Genomic DNA, 26,919 nt, shown 5'->3' with positions numbered 1-26,919 from the left:
CTGGTGTGCTTCAAAATTGTATGTCGAGGAGCTTGCGATTGTGGTGATGCTGTGGCTGGAAGCTTTGTTGGTGGTGAAGGATATAGCGAAGGGTCTGTTCTTGTTCTTGGCACAGTGTATATCTATCGGCCAAGTATCGCAAGGGGTTATGGGATAAGGTTTAACGGAAGGGGTATCGTGCGTGTGGTGTGGTTTTTTGAGTCTGAAGACGATTCTCAGGACTGTCCAGGAAAAAAGAGCAGAAATAAAAAATCAAAGAGAGAAAAAAGAAATAATAAAAGATCAAGAAAAACCAAGAATAGGGCTCAGAAAAGAAAGACAAAGAAGTGAAAAGAAATCATCAAGCATAGACTGTAAACGAGAGAGAAAAAAAAAATAAGTCAGGAGTAGTTCGGTCTTTGTTCTTGGCTGAAAAGAGCGAACCAAAGCAGACGAACGACAAAATACACAGCAACGCAGCAACAAGGAAATAAAAAGCGAACAACTAACTTACAAGCAAAGTCGAGCCAGCAAACTTCAAAGCCAAGAAAGATGATAGAAGGAAAGATGGAATATTTGTGTTGCAGATCGAGAGGAAAGAGAAGGAAGAAAAAGTACAGAATAGATACAGGATAGATACGTTTCAACAAGCCGAGAAATGGCTTTCTCGCAGCCACGGCTTCAGAGAAACAGAAATAGGAATGTATTCCTTTTGAAAGACGGAAAAGGTTGTGGGACTCTTAGTCGAAGTGGCAACCTTACCTTAGCAACAGCATGAAGAAAGGCAGAAGAAGGACCAAAAGCCAAAAGAGCAAAGCAGCCCAAGCAAAGCCAAAGCCAGAGCCAAAGCACCAAGATCGAGACAAGAGGAAGGGAAAAACAAAAGAATAAAAAAGAAATAAAAAAGAGTTGAAAAAAGGAGCTAGGACCTTGCCCAAAAAAGGTTAAACCAAGAAGGGGAACCACGCGGGAGCCACAGCGAGCGTAAACGTCCCACGTATAGATGCCACCATTGATTGGGTTCTCTGCTTTGGGCTCAGTGGCTCGCACAGACGGGGCAGAGGAAAGACGGAGAAAAAAGAAAGAAACACAGAACGGACGAAGAAGATACAATGCCAGATAGAGAAATAAGAAAAAGAGGTGGGTTGAAGTAGGAAAAACAGCAGTGGGACAGACGGACAGGCTGCAACAGGAGCGATTAGGGTTTGAAACAATGGGTCGGAGATAACAAGAGAAAAAGGACGAGAAGGCGAGAAGATTAGAAGATGAGAATGAAGACGAGAGGAAAAAAAAAACAGAAGAGGGGGGCAACAGAAAAGAAGAAGTGAAAAGCGGAAGTTGTGGCTTGACCCTTCCGTTTGTCTATTCTATTGCCTGGTCGAATCGGAAAGAAAAACGAACAAACGCACCTGCCAACAACAGCAAGAACGGGAACAACAAAATAGCAACAGCCAAAACACAGCAAACAGGACAAACAGCGCCGGCGACAAATGTTATTATTACTGGAAGGAACGCCCTGGATGTTGGCGATAGCTTTGCTCTCTTCTTCCTTCCTTGGAAAACGGGAGTACAATGCGACCCATGTATACACATACATACGTATGTATCGTACTTACATACATACACCGATGTACATACATGCATGCGACATGCATAACCAAGCAGAGCAGATATGTACGTATCACTGACCCGGACTGATCTTCCAGGGGCTTTCCCTCCCAGAAATTTGGATATATTCTCCCAGCCTAAATCAGTACATTGGCTATAAATCTACTAGAAAAACAGCAAAAGTGAAAGACACCACGCAAAAGAAAAAAAGAAGAAAAAAAGAAGAAGTCACACGTTCATCCAATCCATCCGGCTTTCATCGTGTTTTGGCACAGTTGCAGCCGCACTGAGATTTTCTTGAGGGGATGATGTCAGACTAGACAGACAAGACAGACGCACGCACACAAGTAAACAGACAAGAGTCAGTGCTTCAGGACAATATATCCAAGCAGACCACCCCTAAGGCAGGCTACACGGCACAGCATTGGGGTTACTTGTTGCAGCCATGTATCTTGTACTGTACCTGTGTTGTACCTGTAACCGTGCATGTATGATATGTACATACCCGGATAAAACCTGTTCTTTATAGGGGCAGCTACCTTGGAGGTAGGGGGGAAGGAGCATTGGGGCGACGGGGTCTTGAGGGATGGTGCAAAAACGACTGCCAAGACTTTTGGGCAGTGACTGAGGACGAACGAAGAACAATGGTTACATGATGGTAAGCTGAGCGAACGAACGGGGAGTTGGCCGACTGTAAAGAATAATACAGTAATATAAAAAATCATGTAAGACGGAGATAAAAAGAAAAAAAAAAGGCAATGAGAGGTAAAAAAGAGACTAGTATGTCTATCTCTTGTGTTCTTCTCCCTTTTCTGTACTACCCATATGCACGGCCCAGCTCACTCACCGCTGTCTGTTACCATCTCCGCAGCATCATGTTACAAAATGAAAAAGGTAAAAAAAAATTAATTAATTAAAGGGCACAAAAGAAAAAGACACAAAACCCAAAACAAAGCGCGAACTGGACTCGGTGCATATCCACCTCCCGTTGTCTCAGACGCCGCCACAAAACAAAAATACGCTGTGGCGTTTGTTATGTCCATTTTCTTGTTCCTTCCCTTTTAGCCTCCGGCTCAGCCACAGCCCACCCAAGTCGATAAAGAACCCCTCAAAACGTCCTCGCAACTTTAGCTTAGCAATACCGAAATGAAACTCGACCAACCCGTTGTCCAACATAAGCGTGCTACCTCGAGGCGGGCTAATATCAGGGGTAAGTTAATTAGCAACAGCACCCGTTAGCTTGCCTACTTACCCATTGTCGTTCGGCTCCTAGATTGTACTTTAGTCTATCCCAAGCCCTCGTTTTCATTAGCTCGAGGCACGCCTTTCTTTTACAAAGAAAATTTTCATGTCCTTGATGCAACGGAAAGCAGAAGACAGAGAGTGACATGGCAGAGCTAAGTGGGATCGGCCACCAAAGTAACAACAAACACAAGCAAAAATTGAAAAAACTCTGGGGCCTGGGTTGATTTGATAAACCCTAGCTGAACTGGCTTCATTAGCTTCCCGAAATTTCACGTCTGTGCGGATCGCAATTAACATGCAGTCACTTTAGATGAGACGAGGCAAGAAACCCAGATTAGAATGCCTCCCTTGGGTTTCTCTTTTCCTCTGTCCTTTGCTATTGGTTCTCATTCAGTCTCGTTCGTGTCAAACTTCAACCCTCATTTCGCCTTAGTTCATGGTTCAAGGGCCAGGGCTGGACTACTTAGGGGGAGTTATTCTATTCTATTCTAGGATGCTGAGTGCAAGAATTCCTGTGGGAATTTGGACTTGAAATTGAACATATTTAACGTTTAAGGGAGCTGCTCGGATCAAACGTAGTCGGATCGACTAACTACCGGACTAGACAAGCACGCATACCAACTACACTAGGGTTAGTGCATACCGTAAGGGTTTGTTTGTTTGTTTGTTTGTTTGTACTATTTAACGTCTACCTACAGGTATTTCACCGTAATACGACGGCCTTCCGGCCGGGAGCACCTCCCGGGCGGTCCGCAGTGACAGGAACGCATAGACTTCAGCCTTCTCCTATGACTTTTTAGGGTCCAGCAATATAGCCAGGAGGGTCTCTGTATAGCGCGGCCCGAGGGCGTACCTGTCGGGTTCCAGGATTGGTTACCTGATATTTTTGGTTGGTGGAGGCCCCGTGTAAAAACTAGTCTAAAAGGCCCCCGGCTGTCGGCACGGGGGGTAGGCCCCGGCGGAGTACAGTGGTTTTGTCCTTCTATGCGTGGCTGCTGCAACACCTTTGGTTTTCCCATTTTCCACATCCCCCTTTCCCCACCGACAAAAACCCCAGACAAACCCTAAACCCAGAAGTGGAATCGACTCCCAACTTCCCCACAAACATTCGTTCCTCTGAAAAATCTGCTATGTGTCCTGAAGCCATGAAGATCATGGAGACAAGACAACAGATTCCAGTGCAGTCTGGGCATCCCGTCAAGCGACGAGAAAGTCAACCATACTGTGTGAGCATCCGAGGGCTCATGGTCTATCCTTCCACCGCCCTAGTGGCCGCTGCCTCATGCGGTGTGGATGTGACCTAAGGCAGCCCCCTTTCTAGTGACCTGCCACAGTCACCAGTCTGTCCGAGGACAGAGGAGCGCGAGAAAAAACAAAACATAAGAAAAAGGTGTGGACTGTGTGAACTCTCAAATACTCAGTCCTGAGCGTGAAGGTGAACTCCTTGAGTTGGAGTGGTGTTGTGGCGATGAGGAGTTGGCGATCGCGAAAGTTGTCGTGAAAAAAGGGGGCGAGTCGACGACGAGATTGTTCCTCAAAGTTGGGCAAGAGCGGCCTCAAGGCTCCACAGCTCATTGTCAGAATCCATGACAGAGTCAAAGAAAAAGAAAAGAATGAAAGACGCTTATCAGTGTCATAGGCGTCGTCCTCTAGCAGCCCGGAAGAAGGGGAGGCGCCAGACCTCAAAGGTACCCCCCCGAGGGTTGTAAGAGGGAGAGTTGAGGGAGAGTTGTTAAGAGGGAGAGTTGGCATACCGTAAGGGGTTGCAAAAAAAGGATTCTTAGTATCTGATAAAGCCATTGAAAAATCGCAAGCTCAGGTGACGCAGTGGTAGCGTGCGAGACTGCAGTTCTTGAAGTCATCGGTTCGACTCCGGTTCTGAGCTTGGATTTTTGCACCCACATTTTTACTGTCTTGTCTTGGCTATGTATTGGTTGACTCACCTCATGTGAATGCATGTTTTTTTTTTCTTCAAACAATTTTATTTCTGGTAGTAGAGACGGCGGCGATGAAGATAGGGGTATCAATTCTTTTAGATGGAGAGAAAGTAACAAAACAGAAAAAGAAACAGCCAAAATGCCCAATATACAAGAAATAATAGGAAAAAAAAACAAATAGTAGTGTTACACAGGATAGATTCGTCGCGCTGCATCGTCATTGGGCCGTCATCAAAGGTCGTCCACGCATGTCACGTCGCACAAGCACTCACAAACTCACATCATACGCTGGCTCGCGTACCAATAGCGCGCCACATCTGTTTTTCTTGCCAAAATCTTTTTGACAACCAAGTCTCAAAAACCCTTTCCCCTTCTTTTCCCTCAGGGCAAGCTAGTGGAACACCAAGGAAAAAAAGATAACACAGAAGGAAGGGAAAAAAAGGAGAACTCGCCTCACCTTGAAACGTCGAGAGGGGTTTTTTTTTTGCATTGAAGCATGAAGAGGGAAGAGACAAATCCTCCCTGTCTGTCTCCCCTAGCTGCCTACATGTCCGTGTTGATAGAAATACGTTTACGGTCCGTTGAGGCTGTTCCACGAATCACCCCAGATCTCGTTGAAGTTGAGGCCCAGGAGTTCCAGACTAAAGTCGGCATTGTTGTTGAGCAAGGACGACGGCGGGGCCTGTGCGTCAAGGAGCGATCTTAGTAACGGGGTTCCCTGGTCATGGTCGGCGGCAGCTGTATCATCACTTGAGCAACCAGCAGCAGCAGCCGTGACAGTGGCAGAAGAGCCTGGGCCGGTGCAAGTCCCTTGACAGCGACTTTTCGCAGCGTCCTCATTTTCCAATGCGACTGTTGGAGACATGGATGGCGATGGCGATGGTGAGAACAGTGGATCGCCTGGCAGTGAGAGCGTCGTAGACGGGGCAGTGGTTGATGATGAAATAGTGCCAGACAGGGAATCAGATGTAGACATGAGAGACGAGATGGCAGTCACAGAAGATGATGGCTGATGCGAGTGCAGTTCACGACATGTGCGGGACTGGTGATGGGGCCGAGTAATGTCCGAGCAAGAGTGACGTACCTGTCCAGAAGGGCCATCAGTGACAAGGGCTGGTGGCCAAGGTTGAGCTGATGTCATCATGGCGACAGCAGCGGCAGCGGCAGCTGCAGCTGCAGAGGAGGGGGAAATATCCATATCGATGGGGTAGGGAAGAGACTATTGAGGTGAATTAGTAGAGAGGACAAGGAGGGGCAAAAAGCCATGGGGGAAAACGGGCGAGAATGGGAGAAGGAGATATAGTAACAGAGGAGAATGGAGGAAGGGGGACGGGAGAGAGTATAGCAAACAAGAGCTATACGATGTTGCACGGAAATTTGCCCCATGTTGTACCTCTATGCATAGGAAAAGAACGTACCTGCAAGCTTGGGAGAACTATGGGTTCGGATTGTGGTAACGCATGTGCTTCCAGGTCCTGGCCTTCGACCTGATTGGCTAGGATTGTATAGTGCAGATTCATAAAGTGTTCGCTGGCGCATAGCTTAGCCTTTTCGGCTGTTTCTGCCCCCAAATGGGTTTGCAGCAGGCCCAAAGCCGAGCACATGATGCAGAAGCCCCAGGGTTCGTTGTTGCCACAACGCAGTAGACGATCGCGTTTCATTTCGATGCACTTCTGAAGAAGCCTGACAGTGTGTGGTGCGTTGATCATGATCATGTTTGTGGAGCCCCGTGGCTGAAGTAATGTCACGCTGCACAGGTTGATGGTCATGGTGAGTGCATCCTCACGAAGGAAGTTGAGGGTGCGGACACCCTGCTCAAAGAGCTTTTCGTGAAGGAGCACCATGTCACGTGCTGCGTTGTAGTAGATGATCTCAGAGTACTGGTACTTGGCATTGGAGGTGCGGAGTTTGAGATATGGTTGGTGCAGGGGCAGAATATACTGCCGCAACTGGATGTGGAGAAGCGTGTAGGCTAGCAGTGGCTTTTTGGCGGCACTGGGGTTTATGCTTGGATCTTCAGAGCCATGTGCTGATGGTGCGGCTTCCCACGATGGTAAAGCATCGATTTCCTGGGTGAGATCGTTGGTGTAGCGAATGACCATGTCATATTCGGTTTCACCGGGAGGGCCGGAGAGGATACGAGATAGTTCGAGCCGGAGTGGCAAGCTTTGGCGAGAGAGGTGCTGATAGCTAGAGTATGTGTATTCCTTGATAGGACGAGACGGCGGTAGTTCAATGCTGTCTTCGTCAAATTGGTCGTCGTCAAGATTAGCTGGCGCTGCAACGTCGGAATGCACTTGACTGAGGAGTGTCGGCAAGCCATAGTCAAAGGCAGCCTGCATATCAAACTCTTGCATAGTGGCCCAGATGCGCCGGCGCATCTCTTGATTATACGGAGAAATGCGATTGTTCATAGCTGCTGGGTCCCGGTGCAAACCAACAGCAATGCCCTCCTGGATCAACGAGCCTGAGCCGGTCCAAAATCGCTTCTTCTTGATGATGTTTATGCGTTTACCGAGATACAGCAGACATGATATCTGGTAGTGTACCAGTCGCCGGTGCTTGTAGCTCTGTTCGCCGTGCCACCGCTCAACAGCTTCGATCCACCGTCCGGCCGAATGGCGCGCTGTGCTGATTACACCAATGAACTTGACCGGAGTTTTTGTATACAGCGAGCTGCTCACTGCCAGCATAGCAAGCACAAGAGCTGTCATTGCTGCTGGCCTTACGGGCCTCCCTGGCGCTATGAGTGCGGTGCTAGACCCGGTCTTTGTGTTTCCGGAAGGGCCATCCCAAAACGCCTTATACTCGCGTAAGAAGGTTGGAATGTGCATAATACGGTGGAGCTGCTCGAACTGGTCGAGATAACATGAGACTAGCGCATCTGTCTCGGAGCGAGATGGTAGTAGTGCTTCTAAACTGGGATCCGGCATTGCAAATTTGACGTCCTGGTAGTCTTGGCGCTTGCGTTTGTCTTTGCGCTCCTGTAGCCGCGCAGGCTTGAGCCACTCTTCCGCCGTTTCTTTCATAAATGGACAGAGGCCGTTGAGTTCTGAGAAGGCCATGGTTGCGTTGGCAGGCCCGAAATAGCGCGTGCGAAACTCCTTGCCGCGGAAGAAGCGTAATTCTTTGTTAAGAAGGCCATCAGGACAGTTAAGTTCTATCAGCGTCTTGTCACCCGGCTGGGTTGCGTCCAACTGGCTTAGGTTTTGAGCTGCTGTCCCGTTTTCAGTTCGGTCGGGGGTATCAACAGCTCCCGAAGCTGTGGCTTCGCCTTTTTGGGTCCCTGGAGTAGCGGCGGCCGAAGCCGAAACTGCCGTCATTGAGCATTCCAAGCTGGCGCTAGCTGCAGCCTGTCGCGCTAGCTGCGTCTTGAGCGCAGCAATCTCATATTCCATCTTACGGATACGATCGAGGTCACGGGGCGGATCACGAAGGACAGCATCGGGGTCTGGTAGATGCCGGTTAAGGCGTGGCAGACCAGGCGAGCCAGTAGATGTAGTGGCGGCACCATTGCAAGTTGAGGCATATGAGGGGATCGGACCGGATACCGAGACGGGCAGTGCGACGGGCACGGAAACAGGTACCGAGACGGGGACAGAGACCGGCAAGTTAGTGGCGGCCACAGTAGAAGCATCTAGAACAGTGCCATCCTGGCTTTCGTACTGGCAGCGTTCAGGCGTGCCGCTTTTTGTGCAGCGCTGGCATGGGAAGCCACGATCACAGGACAGCTTGCGACGACGGCACTCTAGACAACTTAGACGCACACGCTGGCGTTTCCGGGGACGGGAAGAGTCATCGCCATGGTGAGAGTGATCGTCGAGGTGATTGATATGGTCGTCGGCAGAAGTCGGCGACGCGCTTTCGTCGGCCATATGGAGGAGAGGGTAGGATGAGGATTTGAGGGGGGGGGGTGTAAAATCAGGTGTTCGAGACTTGGGCTTGGATAGGAGATGAGGGAAGGTCGGAGGTCGAAGAAGCAGAGGATATAGCAGACCACGCAAGGATAAGCAGAGACTGAGTCAACTATAAGCCAGCAACATATGGTAATGATGCAACCACCAGCAGCGGCTGCAGATTACGGGAGCATCAGATCAGACTTGATGAATAATAACAGCGGGCTTAATGCTCCAAATTCTGACGTAGCACAGGAAAAGTCTGCACACAGTAACGACGACATGAAAAGAGCAAGAGCAAGAGCAAGAGCAGGTATTGTATTGTATGTCTTCGTGATGAGGATAAACGAAACAGCTTCAATAGCAAAAAATACACAAGGATATTTCAAACTGTCATAAGACGCAAAAAAATAAAAAAAATGTACTAAACAAGCGTAACCAAAAAAAGCTCGAGCCAGAATTCAGGGTACTGTTCTCCAAGAGCTCATGCTGACTCATCACATCTGATAAGACGCAGCCATCCTCGGGGATAGTCTTCATCCGAAAACTCCGAGGATGCGCCACTGTGGCGCTGTGGCGTAGTCTACGATCTCGGATGTCCGAGCAGGGTGGAGGCTCTGCAAAGCTGCGTGAGACCTTGTGCTTATCAGATCTTTTTGGCATTTCTACTGCAGCTTGCCGACTTTATGGGCGGAGCTGCAAGGGCGGACGAGTCATAAGAGGAGCCACAAGGCATAGCCTGCGGCTTGAGTGCTTGATCGTGTCTTTGTTGCCATCTCGTCTCTTTTTTTTGCCTCCTTGTCTCCCCCGTTTTCCCTCTACTAGCAAGCTGAGAAGAGAGCTTTTTGCTCCTTTTGGCAAGGCTCGCTTAGATCTGATAAGACGGACCGGCATCACGAACATGGCATATTTACGAGTGCCGAATTTAAAGCGAATATAATAAATCAGGTATTAATGCGGGGAAAAGGAAGACGAATAAACTAAAAAACGAAAGCAAAAAGAAACCAACAACAGTGTAGACAACTCAAAAGAGGCGGACCCCAAGGTACGAAAAGAAGAACATAGCAAGTAAAGCAAGCTCCGTCGTGATACTTAACCCAGACTCAGATCCCGTCGACCGCAACCCTAAAAGAACCGAAATCGACGCTTCATTAGACGATTCTTGAAAGAGCCCGATGAGCGTGCGGGTGATGCGGCGGTGTCATTGTCATCGTCATTATCCTTCTTCTTCTTGCTCTTGCCTTTCCCTTTTTCCTTCTGCTTAGTCGCTGTGCCGCCCTGCTTGGCTTGTCTAGTGTTGGTGGTGGTGGTGGAGGAGGAATTGGGCTGTCTCTGGAGGAGAAAAGGTTCTTCTGACAGAGATTTAGTCGTAGTTGATGGCTGCCGAGGCGGCGATGGTGGCGGCGGCGGTAGTGGTGGTGGAGATAGTGGCTGCTTTGCATCTTTGAGCGATTGTCGAGGAGGGGGAAGAGGAGGAGGAGAAAAGAAAGGGGGAGGAGATGGGAAAGGAGGAGGGGAAGGAGAAGAAGGAGAAGGAGAAGGAGAGTAGGAAAGAGAAGCGAGAGAGACAGGAGTAGAGCTTGGGCCTGTCTGAGCGGCGGCAGCTGGAACAGAGGTTATCTGAGCCCAACCCATGGATCCCTCTCTCTCTACCTTGTCCTTTGTGCCAGGTGTCCCTCTCGGGGCCGGTGTAACTACTCTGATGACACCAAGCGCCCCGTCGTAATCGCTGTTGTCGGATCCACTGTCAACCCCCCGTTCATTCCCGACCTCGACCTCTTCATTTGCCTCATTTGGCAGCACATCAGCGCCATCGACTTGCTAGTATAGGCCAACCAAGATGTCACCACGGACGCGGGCCGTGAGATGAACCTCCGCCTCGAGATCGAGCTTGATGCCGACCATCAGGGCAGCGTCCTTGAGCTGGCCTTCCTTGCTGACAGGGCCCTTCAGAAGGTTGCCTAGATTCCCGGAGAAAGTGGGAGAGAGAAATGGGTTAGCTAGGTCTGCTTACTTGCTACTACGCTCATTGCGATCTGTACTCACCGACGACCCCGTTGGCCGGGCCCGAAAGGTTAGGCATGGAGACATTGTTGGGCTGGCTGCCAGACTGCTGGTAGGTGCTCTCGGAGCCGATCTTGGGGACGATGGGAGAAGACATTTTGAGTAGGTAAAGCGAAAGCTGGAAGAATGAAGAAGAGTGAACTGTGAGTGTGGAAGACTGAAGTGAAACTGAAAGCTGATGGTGAGGGAAAGGGAAGAGAACGGCGAGGAAAAGCAGCGGCGAGACGCCTGGCTTTATACACCTCTGGAGCCAGTGGAGACACGAGGAGGCATTTCTTCGCCTCTCTTCTCGCCTCTCTTCTCGCCTCTCATTTTTCATCCACCATCTCCAATCCTCCATCTTCCACCTCACATCTCTCACCTCCTATGCCTCATCTTCCTTTCGTCCATGTATAATCATCTACCTTGCCTGATATCTCTACGCCCTCCACGAAGCTTCCAAGGCACAGCCGCCCGGCCTGTATGCTGTACGTACCACCACTGTAACCATCCAAAGACCGAAAAGAAGTAAGGAGACGACCGGGCCGGCTGCATGATACGGGGCGCAGTATTACTAGCTAGTAAGCATCCCGGGGAAGGCCGACGACAAAACAACAGTATAGGGTAGGAAGACGCGGGGGACAAGGGCGCTTTGGCGTGTCATGGCAACTGCTCTGCCTATGATTTTTCAACGACATGGCGTGGGTGAGCTATGTTTTGGTCTTTTTTGACCTGCGTATAACGTATAACGGCAGAAGGATACAGTCGAAAATTGCAGCCTGGTGAGGCACAAGAAAGGAGCATGGGAACAGTTTCGTGAAGGCAAGGCTGCGTAACGGAAAAGTCGCATGTTTTGCTCGTTCCTGGGCAGGAGGGCAGGCTCCGGTGTCAATAAGGTGCTGTATGGCAAGATAGAACCCATAGAGAAGAACGATGTTAGGACTACTGCAGTTCATGGCTCATGGCTATGGCTCATGGTTCATTGCTCATTGCTCATGACTCACGGCTCATGGCTCATAGCTCATGGCCCATGGCTAGGACTTACGACTCATGATTCTCTTTGTCTCTAACACAGCGGTGTCAGGCAAGTATGTGCCAAGTTCTCACTCCAAGTAATTCATGCCACTCTTGCATTTCCCGTGCTTCCCTAAACCTGCTGTGATCTAACATCTACCTTGCCCTGTATCTGTATATGCCTTTTAGTTGCATAACATGCACTAAACCTCAAGCTTCAACTGGCTCCTCCGAATTGTATCGCGTTACACAAACTGTTGCCACACTCCAGCTTCACCTCCTGCACATTCCGAAAGCCCGAAGCTTTCTTTTTCCCTCTCGGAGACGGCCAAACCTTTGCGTTATCATGTCACTATTAGGCTCTCTCCCAAAGCCGAGGTTGAAACTAGAAGAAGACTCTATGCAGTATTCCCCGGGTGTATTGTGGTTTGGTCCCCCTCCTCTCTCTTGTATCATAAGGGCCTTTTTGCTTTTCTTTTTTTTCCTGCTGTTCTACCTTGTGTGACGACCTACGCTTCATCGCGGGCCATGTTACAGCGGATGTGTCACCCACACTTGCCTACGCTATGGCTTATGAGCTGATGTAGACCCCATGAGCTGATTCTTTGCTCTAGGGAAGAGAAGGGAAGAGGGGGGAAAAAAGGGGGAGGGGTATGTGTATTACTCTTTTCATGGTGTAACAGCTCGGCCAAACTTGGGGGGAACAGAGGTTGTATGGCCTATAATGTGCTGCATAACATACTGCATAGCCCGAAGCCAGCGCTGCAGCTTAACCGCCATTCTGACATGGGCCGAGCGGGCATGTGGAATGGAAGGCTTCTCCAAATGCCTCCCGCGCAATTTAGTGCCTTGCCTTTTTTTTTTACCACACCCTCCCCCCTATAGTTAGTTGTCCCCGCATGCAGAGCCTACACAAAGCGAAGACCGCCTTTTGCTACCCTGATACTTGTGTATCCAGCCACTACGGGCAAAGGACATGAAGCATGAGGACGGCCCCTCCTCCTCGTAACGGCCGGTTGTTAATTCTAGGGCCTGGGCTGCATCCATGGCGTCATGAATGAGCTGACCCGGCGTCTAGGCTAGTGTAAGTGATTGTGGCTGGCTCCAGCGGGCAGCAGCACACCCGCGCTGACCGCCGCCACGTCGCTGTTTCGTCCCTCCCCCAAAATGCCTATGGACCATGTTGTAGGAACCATAGAGTGCCACGTAGACGTATCGTGCCATTTTGGTGGTTTTGTCTACTCGAAGCTAACACACTGGGGTTTCCCTCTCCCACTCACCTCTGAATTTTCGTCTAGCCGTTTAGCATGTTCTCCCTTCCCTCGCTTTGTCAGTCATTTCTATCTTGGCATACGACTGCCTTGTCTACTCACTCTTGCAATGGTCCTTGAGACGCTCATTGGCTTTGGCGTTATATTCGGAGCTGCCGAGGGGATTCGCAATGCCCAAGCAAAGGCACGCCGAGAAGAGCATCGCTCGCGCAAGAACAACCTCATTGTCCATTGTCCCAAGAGCTCCGTGTTTAGCCCCCTCCTTCAAGACCGGCAGGTAGTGCTTTCTGGGGGCAAGGTAAGCAAGCAAGATCTCCATTCATCCATCGACATGCCTCCAAAACGTACCAACATGATTCATTTCTTTAGCTGTATATTGACACCGGCACCGACAACACCGTTCCCTTTGGCCACCCATTTGCCGGCTACTTTCTGCCTTACCCCGACGCAAAACATGCTGGGCTTGTGTCGACCATCACTGACGAAGCCCCTATCATGAACTGGGTGTATGTGGACCGTGCTACTCATGAACTCCGATTTGGCGTGCGGAAGGACTCCGAGGGTAACTTGACAGGCCCGTTTGACTGCACGCGCCAGGATAGACGATTGACACTGTGTGGTTGGGAGGGCTTTGTCGCTGTACGAGAGGGCCCGTTCTGGGCATTGTATTTCGATTTGGCGGGCGATAAATTAGTTGAGAAGGTTGAAAAGGATACACTGGTTGTCGAAGTTGAGCTGCTCCGGAAGGAAATGCGGACAGCGAAGCCTGATCCTCCAGAGATGTGCGAGGGCGAGACCCATAATGCAGCGGCAGAAGGACAACCACAGAAGACTACATGCTGACAGTAGCGGGAGAGCAATCAGACAGGGGTCTAAGGGACAAGACACTGAAGCGTTAAAGAAGATACCCCCCCCCCCCGCCTAGTATACCAAGACACTAAGAACTGCCCACAATACAGTACAGATAGAAATGAGGAGATAGCTTGGGAAAATAGGAATAATCAAAATTATGGTAACAAAAAAGCTCTGGGTATGAAGAAAGAAAGAAAAACATATACAACTGACAATAAGCCTCCATGTGACCATGCAACCTGTAAAACCTTGAAGACCTATTACTAACATGAAAATAGTGGGACTAACAATAACACATAAACAAGTGGCAATCAAAGAAGTAAAGTAAAGAAGTAAAAGAACAGATCTGGGATAGCGATATTTCCAAGCACGACGGACACTAGGACACGGAAAAAAACCCTGTCTTAAGGAGGGCCGACCGGCTTGTTCTGTGAAATCAAGCAAATAAGGAGCGAAAGAAAAGGAAAAGAACAGACTTGGGCAGACTCGGCGTCTTTAGTCCCCGCCTACCCTACGTAGATGGTATAAAACCTCGCTCACAAGGCCCATGGAGTTGGGTGGAACTTCAGCTAAGCCATCGTTGTCACTGGGCGCAGTTGGGAGACTGACACTCGCACTTCGTGGCATCACGGCATCGCTGATTGCGGAATTCTTATCGGTCGCCATGCCCGGGACACGCGGAACGGGAATCGGCGTTGTCGAGACGCGTAACGGCGTAGAGGTGTCGGGCTTCAAGGATTTAGAGAGGGGGTGGGGTGTGGTGATGGGAGGGGATGGAAGAGCCACAGTCACGCGCGAGCATGTGGTTGTCGTGGCAAGGGAGACCTTGTTTGGAGCCGGAGCTGGGGTAGATATGGGTAAGGCTGGGCTAGACACCGGTGCAGCCAAGTATTTAGCGGGGACCGGCACCGGGGTTTGCTTGAGCGGCGCGCTTGGTGTACTGGGAGTGTTAGAGGGCGGGGCAGGTGCACGAATTACCCCTGGGTGTGGAGCGTTGGATTGAAGCTGGGTTTGGAGGTCCCGAGTATTAGTAGGTGTCTGTGTCTGGGTCTGGAGTTTGGCCTGAGGCTGGAGACTAGGGGCTTGAATAGTAGTGGGTGCAAACGGCCTCTGGAAGTTTGTCTGCGTGTATATGGGCTGAATTACGGGTGGAGGGACATATGGCAAACGTGGCTGGGTTTGGAACTGCGTCTGAAAATGATGCTGGCGTTGAGTTGGAGGTTGGACGGTAGCAAATACAACCTGTTGTGGAAAATGGGCACGTGGCCCGGTTGCAGGAGTATAGGTGTATACCGGGCGGGTTGGTGGAGCCGGGCGTTGGTTCTGGTTCTGGGTTTGAAGGCGTTGAGAGGGAGCAGCAAGAAATGACTGGCTAGTGGGTGTATGCGTGATAGGCTGGTGAAGATAGGCAGGCTGGGGCGGCTGGTGTTGCTCCCGAGACACGGCGGCGGCACACTGTTGCGATGTATTTGTATTTACACCCAAGATCTGGGGCATTGCCAACACGGGTCCAAATGCCGGGTTTGCTCCAGGTGCATAGGTTGGAGGCGCCACGATGGTCTTGGGGGCCTTTGGCTTTTTGGGCTTGACGGGTTTCGGGATTGTTGCCAGAAAATCCGCTGCAGAATCAGGCACTTTGACACACGGATCGCGAGTGTATTGTGCACGGGAGTCTGTCGACTCATCGCCCAAGAAGTGCCATAATGGTCTGCCTGCCTCGTCGGCAAAATCAACTGCCTTTTGTTCAGGATTGCACACATCATGGTACGCGACAAACTCCCCCCATGTGAAGCCTTCAATAAAAGGCTCGTCACGTCGAGGTGCTGCCCCGTCTCCACGAACGCCCTTAAGTGCATCGCGTGCGGCTTTAGAGCGGGGCATAGGCACAGCAGCTGGCGAAGCCTTGGGTAGGTGGAAGTCGGCAGGATCTGCGACAACAAGCCACTTCCACTGCGCCTCGATTAGTTCCTTGTTGGGGATGGACTCGACTAACAGTATCTCCTCTTCGGCCCTATTCTCAACAACAACGCCAGCAAACACATCTTTTGTGTGGAACTGCAGCTGGCAAATGTCGCCAGGCACAAGGGCCGCAGCGGCACGAAGAGTACGCTGGTTTTGCTCTAAATCATAACCTGTAAGGCTGCGATCACGGCGGACACGATGGAAGCGGCAGCTAAACTCAAACGCCTCATCCTTGTACTCCGTTCCATCGGGTCCAAAGACAGGTACTTGGCCCTCCTCAACAAAAGCGCCACTAGCAGCCGCACATGAGGCATGGTAGACGCGGGTACAGTTATTTTGCGTGCACTGGATGCAGGCGCCACGTTTAGAGTGGCAGAAGAGACACTTGAGATCGTGACGCAACTTTGTAACAGCGTCAACACCACAGACAACCTCGGAGCCATCAGGTGCCTCGTCAATATATGTCTCGGAGAGATAACGGGCACACATTCGATGAGCTGTGCGGCCATCATCAGTGGGCAAGACGGCAAGGGACCGGATATCGTTGGGACATAGGCAGCACACGGCATCGACACGTGATTTGGACTTAACCTTGACCTGGACGCGCATCTTCTTCTTTAGAGGCTGCGTGCTCGGGTCTTTGGTGCTAGACTTCTTGCGCTTCTTGGGGAGTAGAACGGTGGCCTTGCTGCCATGACTAGAGTCGGGCGGAGATGGAATCCCGCTTGCAATATGGTCATTTTCGTTTTCGTCGTCATTGTCATCCTCATTGTCATCTTCCTCTTCTTCCTCATCGTCTACTTCAACCTCAATGTACTCATATTCTACTTCTTCCTCACCACGCAGCTTGCGCTCAATCTCATACACATCGACCCATACACTGTCCTGGGCCTCGGCACATTCGCACTTCTTAGCTATTTTGCCCATGGGCAGCCACGTGTCTAGGGCAAAGTTGACGGCCTCGGCACAATTGTAGCCAAGGTTATAGCCTGAATGGTAGCCGTAGGGATAGGTCACCACAAACTCACCCGGGTACGAGACGACCTTGTTGACGGTGATGTTGAAGTGGTTCTTGAGGTGCTGAGGTGAAATCAAGAAGCCTTTGTGTCGGAGGAACTGGTCGCAGGCTTTGGCCTCCTGCGGCCAAATCGTCTTCATAGCCGCCTCAAAACGGCGTGCGTCAGCCTGTGATATGCTGTACCACTGCTTGGGTGCTCCAAAGTGCAGATAATTGATGCTGTACAAATCGACATCCTCCAAGTGCCAGGCAAACGTGGCCTTCCACATCCCGAGATAAAGATAGGCAGTGTTTACACCAGGCACCTTTGTGCCGAGCACGTCAAGCAAGTTGGGCAGTTTGTTGAGGTTCCATCGCTCCACTGACTCGTCGAACAACGTGCCCATGAGATCGGCCCCGTATAGAGGCTGGGCATAGGTTAGGGTTTTCCAGTAGATTCGCTCGAGTTCTTCACATCGTTCGGGGGTGAACTCAGAAATGTCCATGTTGTAATCGAAGTCTTTGAAGGCCTCTTCATCAATTTTGGCCGAGCCCTCGCGCTTGCTAAATTTGCGCCGTGCCGATGTAGATTGCGTGGTTTCTGCGGTAACAACTGCAGAGTTCATACGGCCGCGTTGGCGACTCGAAACAGCAGTGGGCAATGATGCCGAAGTGTCTCGTTCTATGGATGTCATGACTTGGTCGGGAGAAGGATTTCCGGCGTTGCTCTCGGTACCTTCAGGCGACTGCTCGTGATCGTCGTGCTCTTCGTCTTTGGAAGAAATGGGTGTGATGGGCCGACTGCGACTGCTATCATTACTGGCGTCCTCGTTGGCCTCTGCCTTGATCTCAATCTCAGTTGCCTCGACCTCAGTTGCCTCGGCTTCAGCTTCAACTTCTGTTGATGCCATCGCCGCTGCAGCTGCTGCCGCTGCTGCCGCCGCCATGCGAGTCTTGCGTCCGGGTGGTCTTCCACGCTTCTTTTTCCCGGCAGTCGAGTTTGCAGAATCTATCTGTGGTTTCTTTGCAGGCCTAGGTGGCGGAGCTGGCGCGTTGTAAGATGTGACTCGGGTCTTGTCAAAATTTGCCCTCCTTTCGCCTCGACGTGCGGGTGGCTGATGCTCGCTCTGGTCGCACAGATTCCGCCATTGTGGGATGTTGTATATTCGGCCATGGACAAAATTTACTTGGCGATAGGTCCCAGACGAGCCCATTATGTCTTGTTTTATTGGATTGCGCACTCGAACTTGTTTGACCAGGTCGTCGATAGGCGGGAGCGATTCCCTCCACTCGGACGGAGGAACGATCTTGATGATTCCTGACTTCATTCCGTAGCTGTCAACGGCTTCCATCTGCAGTGCGAGCGATAACAGGTTAGTAAGTAGCAATAGATAGAGCCGTAATATTTGGGAGTATTTAAACGGTGCGTACGAATTTCTTGAAGTCTTGGAACTGGCGCATGGTGGGCCGAAAGATTGGCACTTTGCCAGACCATTCGGCAGGAAGAACTTCACCAATGTCGTCATCAGGGATCTCATCAGTGGCATGTGCTGGCTCTGGGTGTGCTTTGGAGAAGGGTATTGTCTCTGGATTTTCCGGGTCACAGTCGCTAAGTTCCGAATCGTCTTCGTTATCGGCGTCGGGAGGCGCACTATGACGAGCTAAATGTGACTCCTCGGAGCTGTGGTCGGGAAGTTTAGAGTAGCTGCTATCTAGAGACGGATGTGGTGAGGATATATGGCGGGTTGCAGGCTCGATTTGCGGTGCTTGAACAGTGTTCGTGGGCTCTAGAAATGAATCTGGGGCTGCAACTGGTGATTGCGCCATGGCCATATCCACGTCTTGGGCCACTAGCATGGCAGGCGATTCCATGTGTGCGTGTGTAGAGAGAAGGAAAACCTGGTCGAGGTGGCAATGCGAGAACTAGTTACTTGCAAACCGCAGTCTCGATGGGGATCCAAATCGCAGGCTTCCTGAGTGGCCACCCTGCTTGTGAGGGCCTCGTGATATTATCTTTCTCGCTCTTATGATGGCAGTCTCGGCAAAAGAAACGGAGAATCACCAAGTCTGTCTTTGCGCGATACATTTAGTAGAACAGACCAGTGTAAGAAAAAAACGAATAGGCACGCAAGCCTTTGCATATAAAATACGGAATAAAAAAAGGAAATAAAAGCAAGAAAAACGTTGCTTTTCCAGAAAAAGAAAAAAAAAAAAAGAGGGAAAATGAAGGGAAAATGAAGGGGAAAAAAGAGAGACAAAAATGAGAAAAACGGCAAAATCAAGATAAATCCTTTGGCAGTGTACCTATGCCTATAATTAGCGTTAGTGCCCTGTAACAGTGTCTCTTCGGGATGGCTATAGGCTCTTCCTTGTCAGCATTGCAGCTCTGCATAGGCCTATAGACAGCTGACTAGTCTCCACCGTCTATAAGCACAGTCAGTGGCCCTTCTGTAGAGAGCCACTAAAAGGAAGCCTTCCGCAAGCGCTATCTTTCTTCCCTTACTTTGCCTCTCTTCCCTCATATCCCGCCCCCCTGTCGCCAGCGCCCCTCACATGGTTCGATCAACAGCTAACTTATAGGTCATATTTATTCTTATATGCACGCTTTAGGCAGGCAGTTGCTGAGTCAGCGAGATTGATAACCGCCTGTGTCACGTGAACACAGCTAGTCCGGATCTGATAAGTCCAGTCCACAGTATAGTTACACGACATACCAGAAGGTCACAAAGCTACCAAACAAAAACGTTGCAGAAATAAAAAAAACATGTAGCATTACATATACGTCATCTACGCATCTAAAGCCTGCGGCATCACCATCTGCAGCACTGGCGACGGGTACAGCCCCAGCCCAATAGCCTCAAAGAGCAACGGGATAGTCCATGAGCTGAGCCAGCCGATTCCTACGTAGACCAGAATTAGTTAGCAGAAAAGAATACATAGTTTTCCCCCTACTTAACTTACCCGTATACACCACCAGTTTAGTGACTACCTCCACGTCATATCTCACACGTGACTTAGCCAGTCTCGAAAACACCTCACGATCACTGATATCGTCGTCGCTACTGCCAACGCGCTCATTCCGCACGGCTTCGACATTAACAGGCGCTGGAACCTCCGAGCCCGACGACACGGCCACTGTTCCTCGGCCTGTGTTTGTAGGAGCCGCATTTTCTAAACGCATGTTCGGGCTGCTAGTGCTATCCATATCGACGCTTTCGCGCCGACGGCGCTCACGATACGCAATTGTCTCGTACGCATCCGCGGCGCTCTGTGGTCCAACCGAAACCGACCTACCACGGCCGGGGTGGCGGATCGTATGGACAACATCTTGGATATCTGAAACACGTGGGAATACCGTGTCCAGCTGGGCACCGTCGGGGACATACTTGTACTGGGAGGCGGACGTGAAGAATCGCCGTGGCAGAATAAGCCCCGTCTTCTCAATAAACCGGAACACATGCGGCAACACATGCAACATGGTAGGCTTAGTGACCTCGCGCCATACCAGGATCACAGCCACGCCAAATCCTAAACGTGCAACTACCACGGGCCAACCCAGGGCCATTATTTCTGCTACATAATCGGCCTGATGGATTGGAGCACGCACATCAAATCCGGCTCGCCCGTAACACCAGGTGCCAAACTCAAGACCAATTACCACGCCGGCAAAGGATACACTGTCGTCGAAACACGGGCAGTCATCGGCGGGCTCAGGATGCACCCGGACCAGAACAATAATGATCAGTGTAGACAGCACCGGGGCAATCCATGAGCTTTGGTACATGTACTGGTCCAGCCAGGCGCCATAGCTAAATTCTAGCCATCCCAGAGCAACGCCCAGCAGCGAGCCGCAAATGACATCGAGGAATCCGTGCATTCCGCAGTATAAACGCCCAATTACAATTGACGCCGCATACAGATAACACAGCAGCTCCAGTGTCAGCTTCGTTGAGTCGGAAAAAGTGTTTTCTGGGCTCCACAGTGTCAGGATAGAATACACAGCCACGGAAAGCGCATTGGTGCTATGCGTCGAGGGGAACCCATATTCAAGCGCTGCGCTCCCCGACATGGTGATGCGCTGCAGCGGAGGCGATAGTGGACGAGGCAATGACAGCAGATCCTTGATGAAGCCCGAGAAGAAGACTCCGCCAGCGAGCATATGCACCAGGCCCTTTCCAAAGGCCTCGAAGCCGCACCAGAATAGCACGGGTAGACCAATCATAAAGCAGGTATGAGTGCCAAGGTTTGCAGTGATGGCAAAGTAGCTGTCGAAGAAGGGCGAGCGCGCCCACTGCTGGAAGGCAGCAAGGTGCGGAGTCTCCCAGCGCACAAGCGGGATGAGTTTCTGGCGGAGCTCGTAGCGCCATCGCGGGAGGGCTTTTCGGTCTGTACATGGAGAGAAGCGGGTTGGGGGAGTTAGCGTGAGGGTGTCGAAGACGGAGGCAGAGACGGAGACAGAGGCGAAGGCGAGGATAACGTTTACGGGAGACAGAAATCTAGCTCATCTCTATTATGACAGCCACACGAGGCGGATTTCTAGCCATTCTATCTTAACGCCAACTCACAGTGATTCTGACTCCGCAGTCCGGCATCGATGACCTCGGGCTTCGACGGAGGTACAGAGGTCTGGGCCGCCTCTGGGCCAGTCATCTTCTGGGATTTATTTATGCACGCGGGAGGAGGTAGAGATATTTTGTAACGGCCAAAGAAAGAAATCAAAAAGAGACGCTGGCTTCGCTCAAAGACAGAGGATAAGACACAGGATAAGAGGCGCTTAAGAATATTTTAGAGCCTGCTGGTCAGAGGGTAGTGTAAAAGGAAGGAGAAACAAGATTGGTTACGTCGAAAAATGATGCCACGGGGGGGGCTCACGTCAACAATAAGCGAAAAGGCCACAGCGAAGCCTAATGGGGAGGGGCATTACAGTAGGGGGTCTTCAGTTGCTAGGGCCTGTACACTAAGATTCAGGGTGCTCTATAGAGTGGTCTTCAAGGCTTGTTATCACAGAGCTACAGAGGCTTCTAGGCTAGACCCATACCTTAATCACATGCTAAAAGTGGCAGGTATCAAAAGCTTCAGAATCAAATTTTAAGCTAGGGTTAGAATAATACTGCTCTCTTTCATAACCCTTTAACCTTTATCATGCGCTCTGGCTTTCCATTCAGTCTTGGAAATACCAGTACTAGTCCATTACTCAATACTAGCCCTTCATATGCCAATTCAATCGCTCGCTGGAAAACACGCCGTGATAACTGGCGCTACCGGTGCTCTCGGCTTCGCCATTGCAAAGCACTTCATCGGTGCCGGAATTGCACGCATCACGCTTCTCGGCCGTCGTATAGATGCACTGAACCAGGCCTCTCTCGCATTATCTCAGGTTCCGCACTCGGGGGTATTCAAGCGCACGGAGGGAGTGGCTGGGAGGCCAGATATCCAGATTCAGGTGCATGCGGTAGATGTTGCCAAGCCGGAGGCTCTGAAGGAGGCTGCGCGGCAGATCACCACAGTGCCGACGCATTTTCTCGTCAATGCTGCAGGCATTGCACAGAATAGCCTTCTGATGCGCACACCAGAGGAAGACCTACTGGCCCTTGTGAATACGAACCTGGTTGGGACGATGCTGGCCTGCAAGTACTTTTCGCGAGGGCTATCTAGGGCTTCAGATGGAGGGGACTGTAAGTTGCTTTGGCCCTGAGCAACTAGTTTGATTTGGATCTTGGTACAAGGATCAAGTGAACTAACTGGATTGACTATTCCTTGCTCATGCTAATATGTTTTTATCTGCTTCAGCATGTATCATTAATATCTCTAGCTTACTTGCCCTTCTTGGGGGTCGTGGGGCTTCTGCATATGCAGCATCAAAGGCTGGCGTTCTTGGTGAGTGACCTCATCTGGCATCTTTCAAGCCCTGTACGACCCTATGCTAACCTGTCCCTAGGCTTAACGCGTTCTCTTTCTATGGAACTCGGAGCCCAAGGCGTGCGTGTCAACGCCCTAGTTCCAGGCTACATTGAGAGCAAAATGGTTTCGGGTCTGTATTCCTCCTACCCGTGGCCATCGCCTATAGCAGCGCTCTATCCCTGCTAACTATCAGCTTCTTCCTCCCTAAATAGATATTTTCACCAAGACGTCTACCCCGCTCATCCAGTCTATCCCGCTCAAGCGTCTTGGCACAGTGGATGAAGTTGCCCATGCAGCTCTATTTCTCGTACAAAACAAGTATGCAAACAATTGCGTTTTGAACTTGGACGGTGGACTAAGTGCTGGCATTGTTTGAACTGCAAGGCAAGAGTAGAGTAGAGTAGAGTAGAGTAGAGAGAGAGAGAGAGAGAGAGAGAGAGAGAGAGCAAATCGGAAAAGAAGAAGCATATGTTGTGGTAGTGGTTAATCTTCAATGAGGATCACACCATCATCTTCATCCAACACTTGAATGTCCCCTGCAGCACTAACAGGAACATCTGTCTCCGTAGCTGCTTCGATTCTAGTTTTGGCCTTCTTGGTCTCGACTGTCTCAGCCAGATCGTCCTCATGTGGGCGCTTGAGTCCACTTGGCCCAGCCTCCTGAATCACAAGTCCGTCATCGTCATTATCGTTGGCTGCAGGAACTACAGACTTAGGCTTGAGAGGCACAACAGGTATGGAATCTCCAAGAATGGTAATCGGATGTGCCTGACCGCCTTCTGCTTCTTGTATGTTGAGGGTCACATTGACAAAAGTTTCGTCGTCGTCTTCATCAATGATGGTCAAGAAGGAATCGGGGTTAATGCCTATTGATGGTTAGCACGTAGTCATACACGTAGACCAACCATTCATAACTCCCCGCAGAAATAACAAACTTACCAAGCTCTGCCAGTTTCTTGTCCAGGTTCTGGTCTTCATCTGCGTCATACAACGGGCCAACGTCATTGCTTACCACAATGTCTTTGGAGCCATACCCCATGTTTGACCTCAAGAAATCATTAACCAAGTCCGATAGCGTTGCTACGTTAAAGTCAACACTGATAACAACTTGGAATGGGCTGCAAACCGGACATTCTGGGTTGGGCTTTCGAGACTTATCGGGTGCCAACAATCGGTTAGGCGCAAACGGCGTCAGATACACTTCCTTGATTTGATCAAAATGACCCTGAAGAACCTTAAGTGCCTGAATTACTGACAACCCGGCTGAGATTGCATTTGTGGTGGCAATAGCAGGAATTATGTTACCAGCCATTTGCTTAATGTCAAAACGCGACTTGGCAGCGATCCCAAAGATATGAGCCCGTAGGTTAGCTGCTGATGCGACAAAATCTAGGGTATCCTCATCGTCCTTGTCAAATGTAATACATGGCTTCTCATTCGTCTTGTCGGCCTGAATGTTGAGTATTCTGTTGCCCAAGCGCTCGAGACTGTCCATAAAGACCGCGAGGTTTTCTTGTACAGACCATACATCCTGTCCTCTTTTGAGAACTTCATCTGTGGTAGAGACATCCATCTTTTGGTAGCACTCTTCAAAACTGAGGGCGACCGGCGAGCGTTTACCCTTCCACATGTCCTGCATTGACAACAGTCGCTGAATATCTGTATCGAAGACTTTGGTGAAGAGCATTTTACTAAACTCCAATTTGCCAATAGAGTTGCGGATTGCTTTTAAAGCAGCAGACTCCTTGCGCAGCTCTTCGATCTCAGCGGAGTTTTCAGCGTCTTGGCTATGATCGAACGCAGACTCGTCCTCGCTCTCGCCAAATATCTCGTTCAAGAGGTAGCTTTTGGCCCAAACGATGCAGTGGATTGGTTGGCTGGGAGTGCTGCGGATTGTGCAAACAGGAAAAGTCTTGGGGGTTTCCTTTGGAGTGCAGTCATAACAGGCTGTAACGCCCTTTTTGATGACTTGCACCTGGCCGTTAAATCCTGTTGTGCCACTCTCAATCAATGGTATGTTTGTAGCAAGACACATCTTGTTGACATGCCGCCTCGCATCAAGATTGTCAAGGGCATTGAAAACGAGCGTAAATTGCCTGAACCACTTGATGCCAAACTCAGAGTCTTTTATGTTGGCATGGTAGGCGGTGATTCTCGTGTTGGGGTTGAACCTTTGCGCAACTTCCTTAGCAACTAGCGCCTTGGACTTTTTAATGTGTTCGTGACGGAAAAGAAATTGGCGGTTCAAATTCGAAAGATCGATGGTATCGAGGTCAACAATGTGGATATCAGCAAAGCCGGTGAGGACAAGATTCTTCAGGAGTTCACAGCCAATGCCTCCAGCACCAACCATGAGGACTCGAGACTAACATGGATAGAGGGGTTAGTAAGAGGATATCGGTAAAAGGTAGATAGCTGCTAGCTAGTTATTATCCCCGTAGAACAAACGGAAATGACTGTAGCAAAGATAAATAGGTGCAACCAATTAGGTTGACCAGGCGCATCAGACGCATTTGCGTCATCGTATGTTCAAACAGCGAGGGCATGGAAGATAACCTAGTCGGCAACAGAGCACAAAGGGATTTAACTTGCCTCTTTTATCTTGTGGCTGAGAGACACGCCCAAAGCCTTCTTGATATGGATATCTCGTTGCAGTGAAGATGTAGCCATCGAATGAGAGGCAGCGTCAATAGTACTAATCGCGGGCGCAATCGCATGGACTGCAGCCATGATGAATGATTCTTGATAGGTTTTTTTTTTTCTTTTCGTAGAGTAGGAGAAATTCTTAGTTTGTGTTAGACGGGCTGCTTGGTAGTCGGGACGATGTTGTCGTGATGACCAAGGTTAAAAGGAGAGAGAGAAAATAAAGAAAGAAATAATTACTGGTACTAAAAAAGAATGACCTTAGCAGGCTAGAATTAAGACTGGACGTGACGAGGCCAAACGAAGCACTTGCTAAATCTTGCGAACAAGCCAGGCGAAAGCTTGCAGAAGGGAAGGAAGGGATGCCCATCGCAGCTTGAGCCACACTTCAGCCATATTCCGTGGTCTTTCCTTACGCCACATTTTGACCAGCAGCACTACATCTAATGGCTAATCTAATTGAGATGACTATGAAGTAGTCCACTATATGAATGTGCTTATCCTTGCTCAAACCTGTACCTAAATTGAGTATGTTTGTGCAACAAAAACAGGTTGTAGTATACAAAGTCTATTGGAAGACATGTTCCCTTTCGCCATCAGCGTCTAGTTAAACGCCGCTATAGCTACCGCTCTTTCTCATCCAGACATGCCGGCGCTCCTGACCCGATAACAATGATTTAATGTACAGTTCCCCCACAAACATTCCCCCCTCCCCAATAGAAGAATATCTCATCCGATTTAACTATTCCAAGAAGGTCCCAGATGGATTGTCATTCTTCCATACATCGTTTATACCTGTGTTTGTGGTTGTGGTTAGCATGAACACAAAAGCACACCTAATCATAATATAAGAGTCATATCAAAGGTATACGCACGCTTCATGCAATGCGGACAAAGGCGATGCATGCGCTTCGTGTTGCCGCATCCCGGGCATGTGCACAACGCATTAACATCTTCTAAGGCTTTACCAGCCATCTGTCTGTGTCTCTTCTTCATATGGGATGTCTTCTTCTTAGGTACGGCCTTAAGTATTCCCTCCCAGATATCGCGCAGTGAAGGCAGGCGAATGTTAATTTCTGGCAGTGGAACTGATATTGAAGGCAGCAGTGGCATCGACATCTTCACAGTGTGGGAGCATATTCTGACCCAGTTCGGCGAGCCTGCTTCCCAGGCAGCCAATAGAGAAGACGAGCCCATGCGCGGGAGTATTGTCGAGGCCATGGAGACCATGCGAATATGGTTAATGGCAGCCATGGTGGATGTGGCTTTGGATACGGTGAGCCGTCGGAGTTTGGTCAGCGATTATTGAGAGGAGGGGCCGAGACAGGTTCTCCGGTAGCTAGGTCGAAATGCAGCCCAGGTTATGAGGTTTAAATCTACTCTAAGAGAGTAATTGGCGTCGGGGAGGGGTCTCCGTGCTGGGAGCTAGGTAAGTGTTATGGAATCCGCGTTCTCATCTCTGCATTTTTTTCTGGCTCCATCATTGAAAGCCTCGTTCCATGGGAGTTGGACGAGCAAACAAGGGACCCGCATATAAGTTGTACGTTAGAGCTTAGCAGTGGGATGGCTAA

At 50.1% G+C, this 26,919-nt stretch overlaps 7 protein-coding genes across 7 annotated transcripts; 2 read left to right on the top strand and 5 right to left on the bottom strand.

Moving 5' to 3' along the window:
- Nucleotides 1-5,340: 5,340 nt before the first annotated feature.
- On the bottom strand, nt 5,341-8,644 carry HOO65_050080 (Transcription factor lepE; the record flags this gene model as incomplete). The annotated part of the gene is made up of 3 exons (XM_071003146.1): nt 5,341-5,778; nt 5,854-5,988; nt 6,188-8,644. The coding sequence occupies 3 exons, from the start codon at nt 8,642-8,644 to the stop codon at nt 5,341-5,343; spliced, it is 3,030 nt and encodes a 1,009-aa protein (XP_070858139.1).
- A 1,146-nt stretch (nt 8,645-9,790) lies between these two features.
- On the bottom strand, nt 9,791-10,826 carry HOO65_050079 (uncharacterized protein; the record flags this gene model as incomplete). The annotated part of the gene is made up of 3 exons (XM_071003478.1): nt 9,791-10,486; nt 10,538-10,626; nt 10,712-10,826. The coding sequence occupies 3 exons, from the start codon at nt 10,824-10,826 to the stop codon at nt 9,791-9,793; spliced, it is 900 nt and encodes a 299-aa protein (XP_070858138.1).
- A 2,276-nt stretch (nt 10,827-13,102) lies between these two features.
- HOO65_050078 (uncharacterized protein) lies at nt 13,103-13,836 on the top strand (the record flags this gene model as incomplete). The annotated part of the gene is made up of 2 exons (XM_071003513.1): nt 13,103-13,291; nt 13,363-13,836. 2 exons carry the CDS (start codon nt 13,103-13,105, stop codon nt 13,834-13,836), a joined length of 663 nt encoding a protein of 220 aa, XP_070858137.1.
- Nucleotides 13,837-14,340: 504 nt separating this feature from the next.
- HOO65_050077 (DNA damage-responsive transcriptional repressor RPH1) lies at nt 14,341-18,661 on the bottom strand (the record flags this gene model as incomplete). The annotated part of the gene is made up of 2 exons (XM_071003093.1): nt 14,341-18,156; nt 18,236-18,661. 2 exons carry the CDS (start codon nt 18,659-18,661, stop codon nt 14,341-14,343), a joined length of 4,242 nt encoding a protein of 1,413 aa, XP_070858136.1.
- Nucleotides 18,662-19,591: 930 nt separating this feature from the next.
- HOO65_050076 (Dihydrosphingosine 1-phosphate phosphatase) lies at nt 19,592-21,454 on the bottom strand (the record flags this gene model as incomplete). The annotated part of the gene is made up of 3 exons (XM_071003284.1): nt 19,592-19,704; nt 19,766-21,190; nt 21,370-21,454. The coding sequence occupies 3 exons, from the start codon at nt 21,452-21,454 to the stop codon at nt 19,592-19,594; spliced, it is 1,623 nt and encodes a 540-aa protein (XP_070858135.1).
- A 562-nt stretch (nt 21,455-22,016) lies between these two features.
- On the top strand, nt 22,017-23,081 carry HOO65_050075 (Carbonyl reductase family member 4; the record flags this gene model as incomplete). Its single annotated transcript, XM_071003470.1, has 3 exons — nt 22,017-22,479; nt 22,743-22,835; nt 22,918-23,081. The coding sequence occupies 3 exons, from the start codon at nt 22,017-22,019 to the stop codon at nt 23,079-23,081; spliced, it is 720 nt and encodes a 239-aa protein (XP_070858134.1).
- Nucleotides 23,082-23,188: 107 nt separating this feature from the next.
- Nucleotides 23,189-25,058, bottom strand: HOO65_050074 (Ubiquitin-activating enzyme E1-like; the record flags this gene model as incomplete). The annotated part of the gene is made up of 2 exons (XM_071003281.1): nt 23,189-23,571; nt 23,645-25,058. The coding sequence occupies 2 exons, from the start codon at nt 25,056-25,058 to the stop codon at nt 23,189-23,191; spliced, it is 1,797 nt and encodes a 598-aa protein (XP_070858133.1).
- Between the last annotated feature and the right edge of the window lie 1,861 nt (nt 25,059-26,919).

The sequence above is a fragment of the Ceratocystis lukuohia genome (genome assembly GCF_044167205.1).
Source record: "Ceratocystis lukuohia strain C4212 chromosome Unknown Supercontig5_pilon, whole genome shotgun sequence".
Taxonomy (NCBI): domain Eukaryota; kingdom Fungi; phylum Ascomycota; class Sordariomycetes; order Microascales; family Ceratocystidaceae; genus Ceratocystis; species Ceratocystis lukuohia.
The sequence above is the reverse complement of the archived record's forward strand: the minus strand, read 5'-3'. Positions and strand labels throughout refer to the sequence as shown.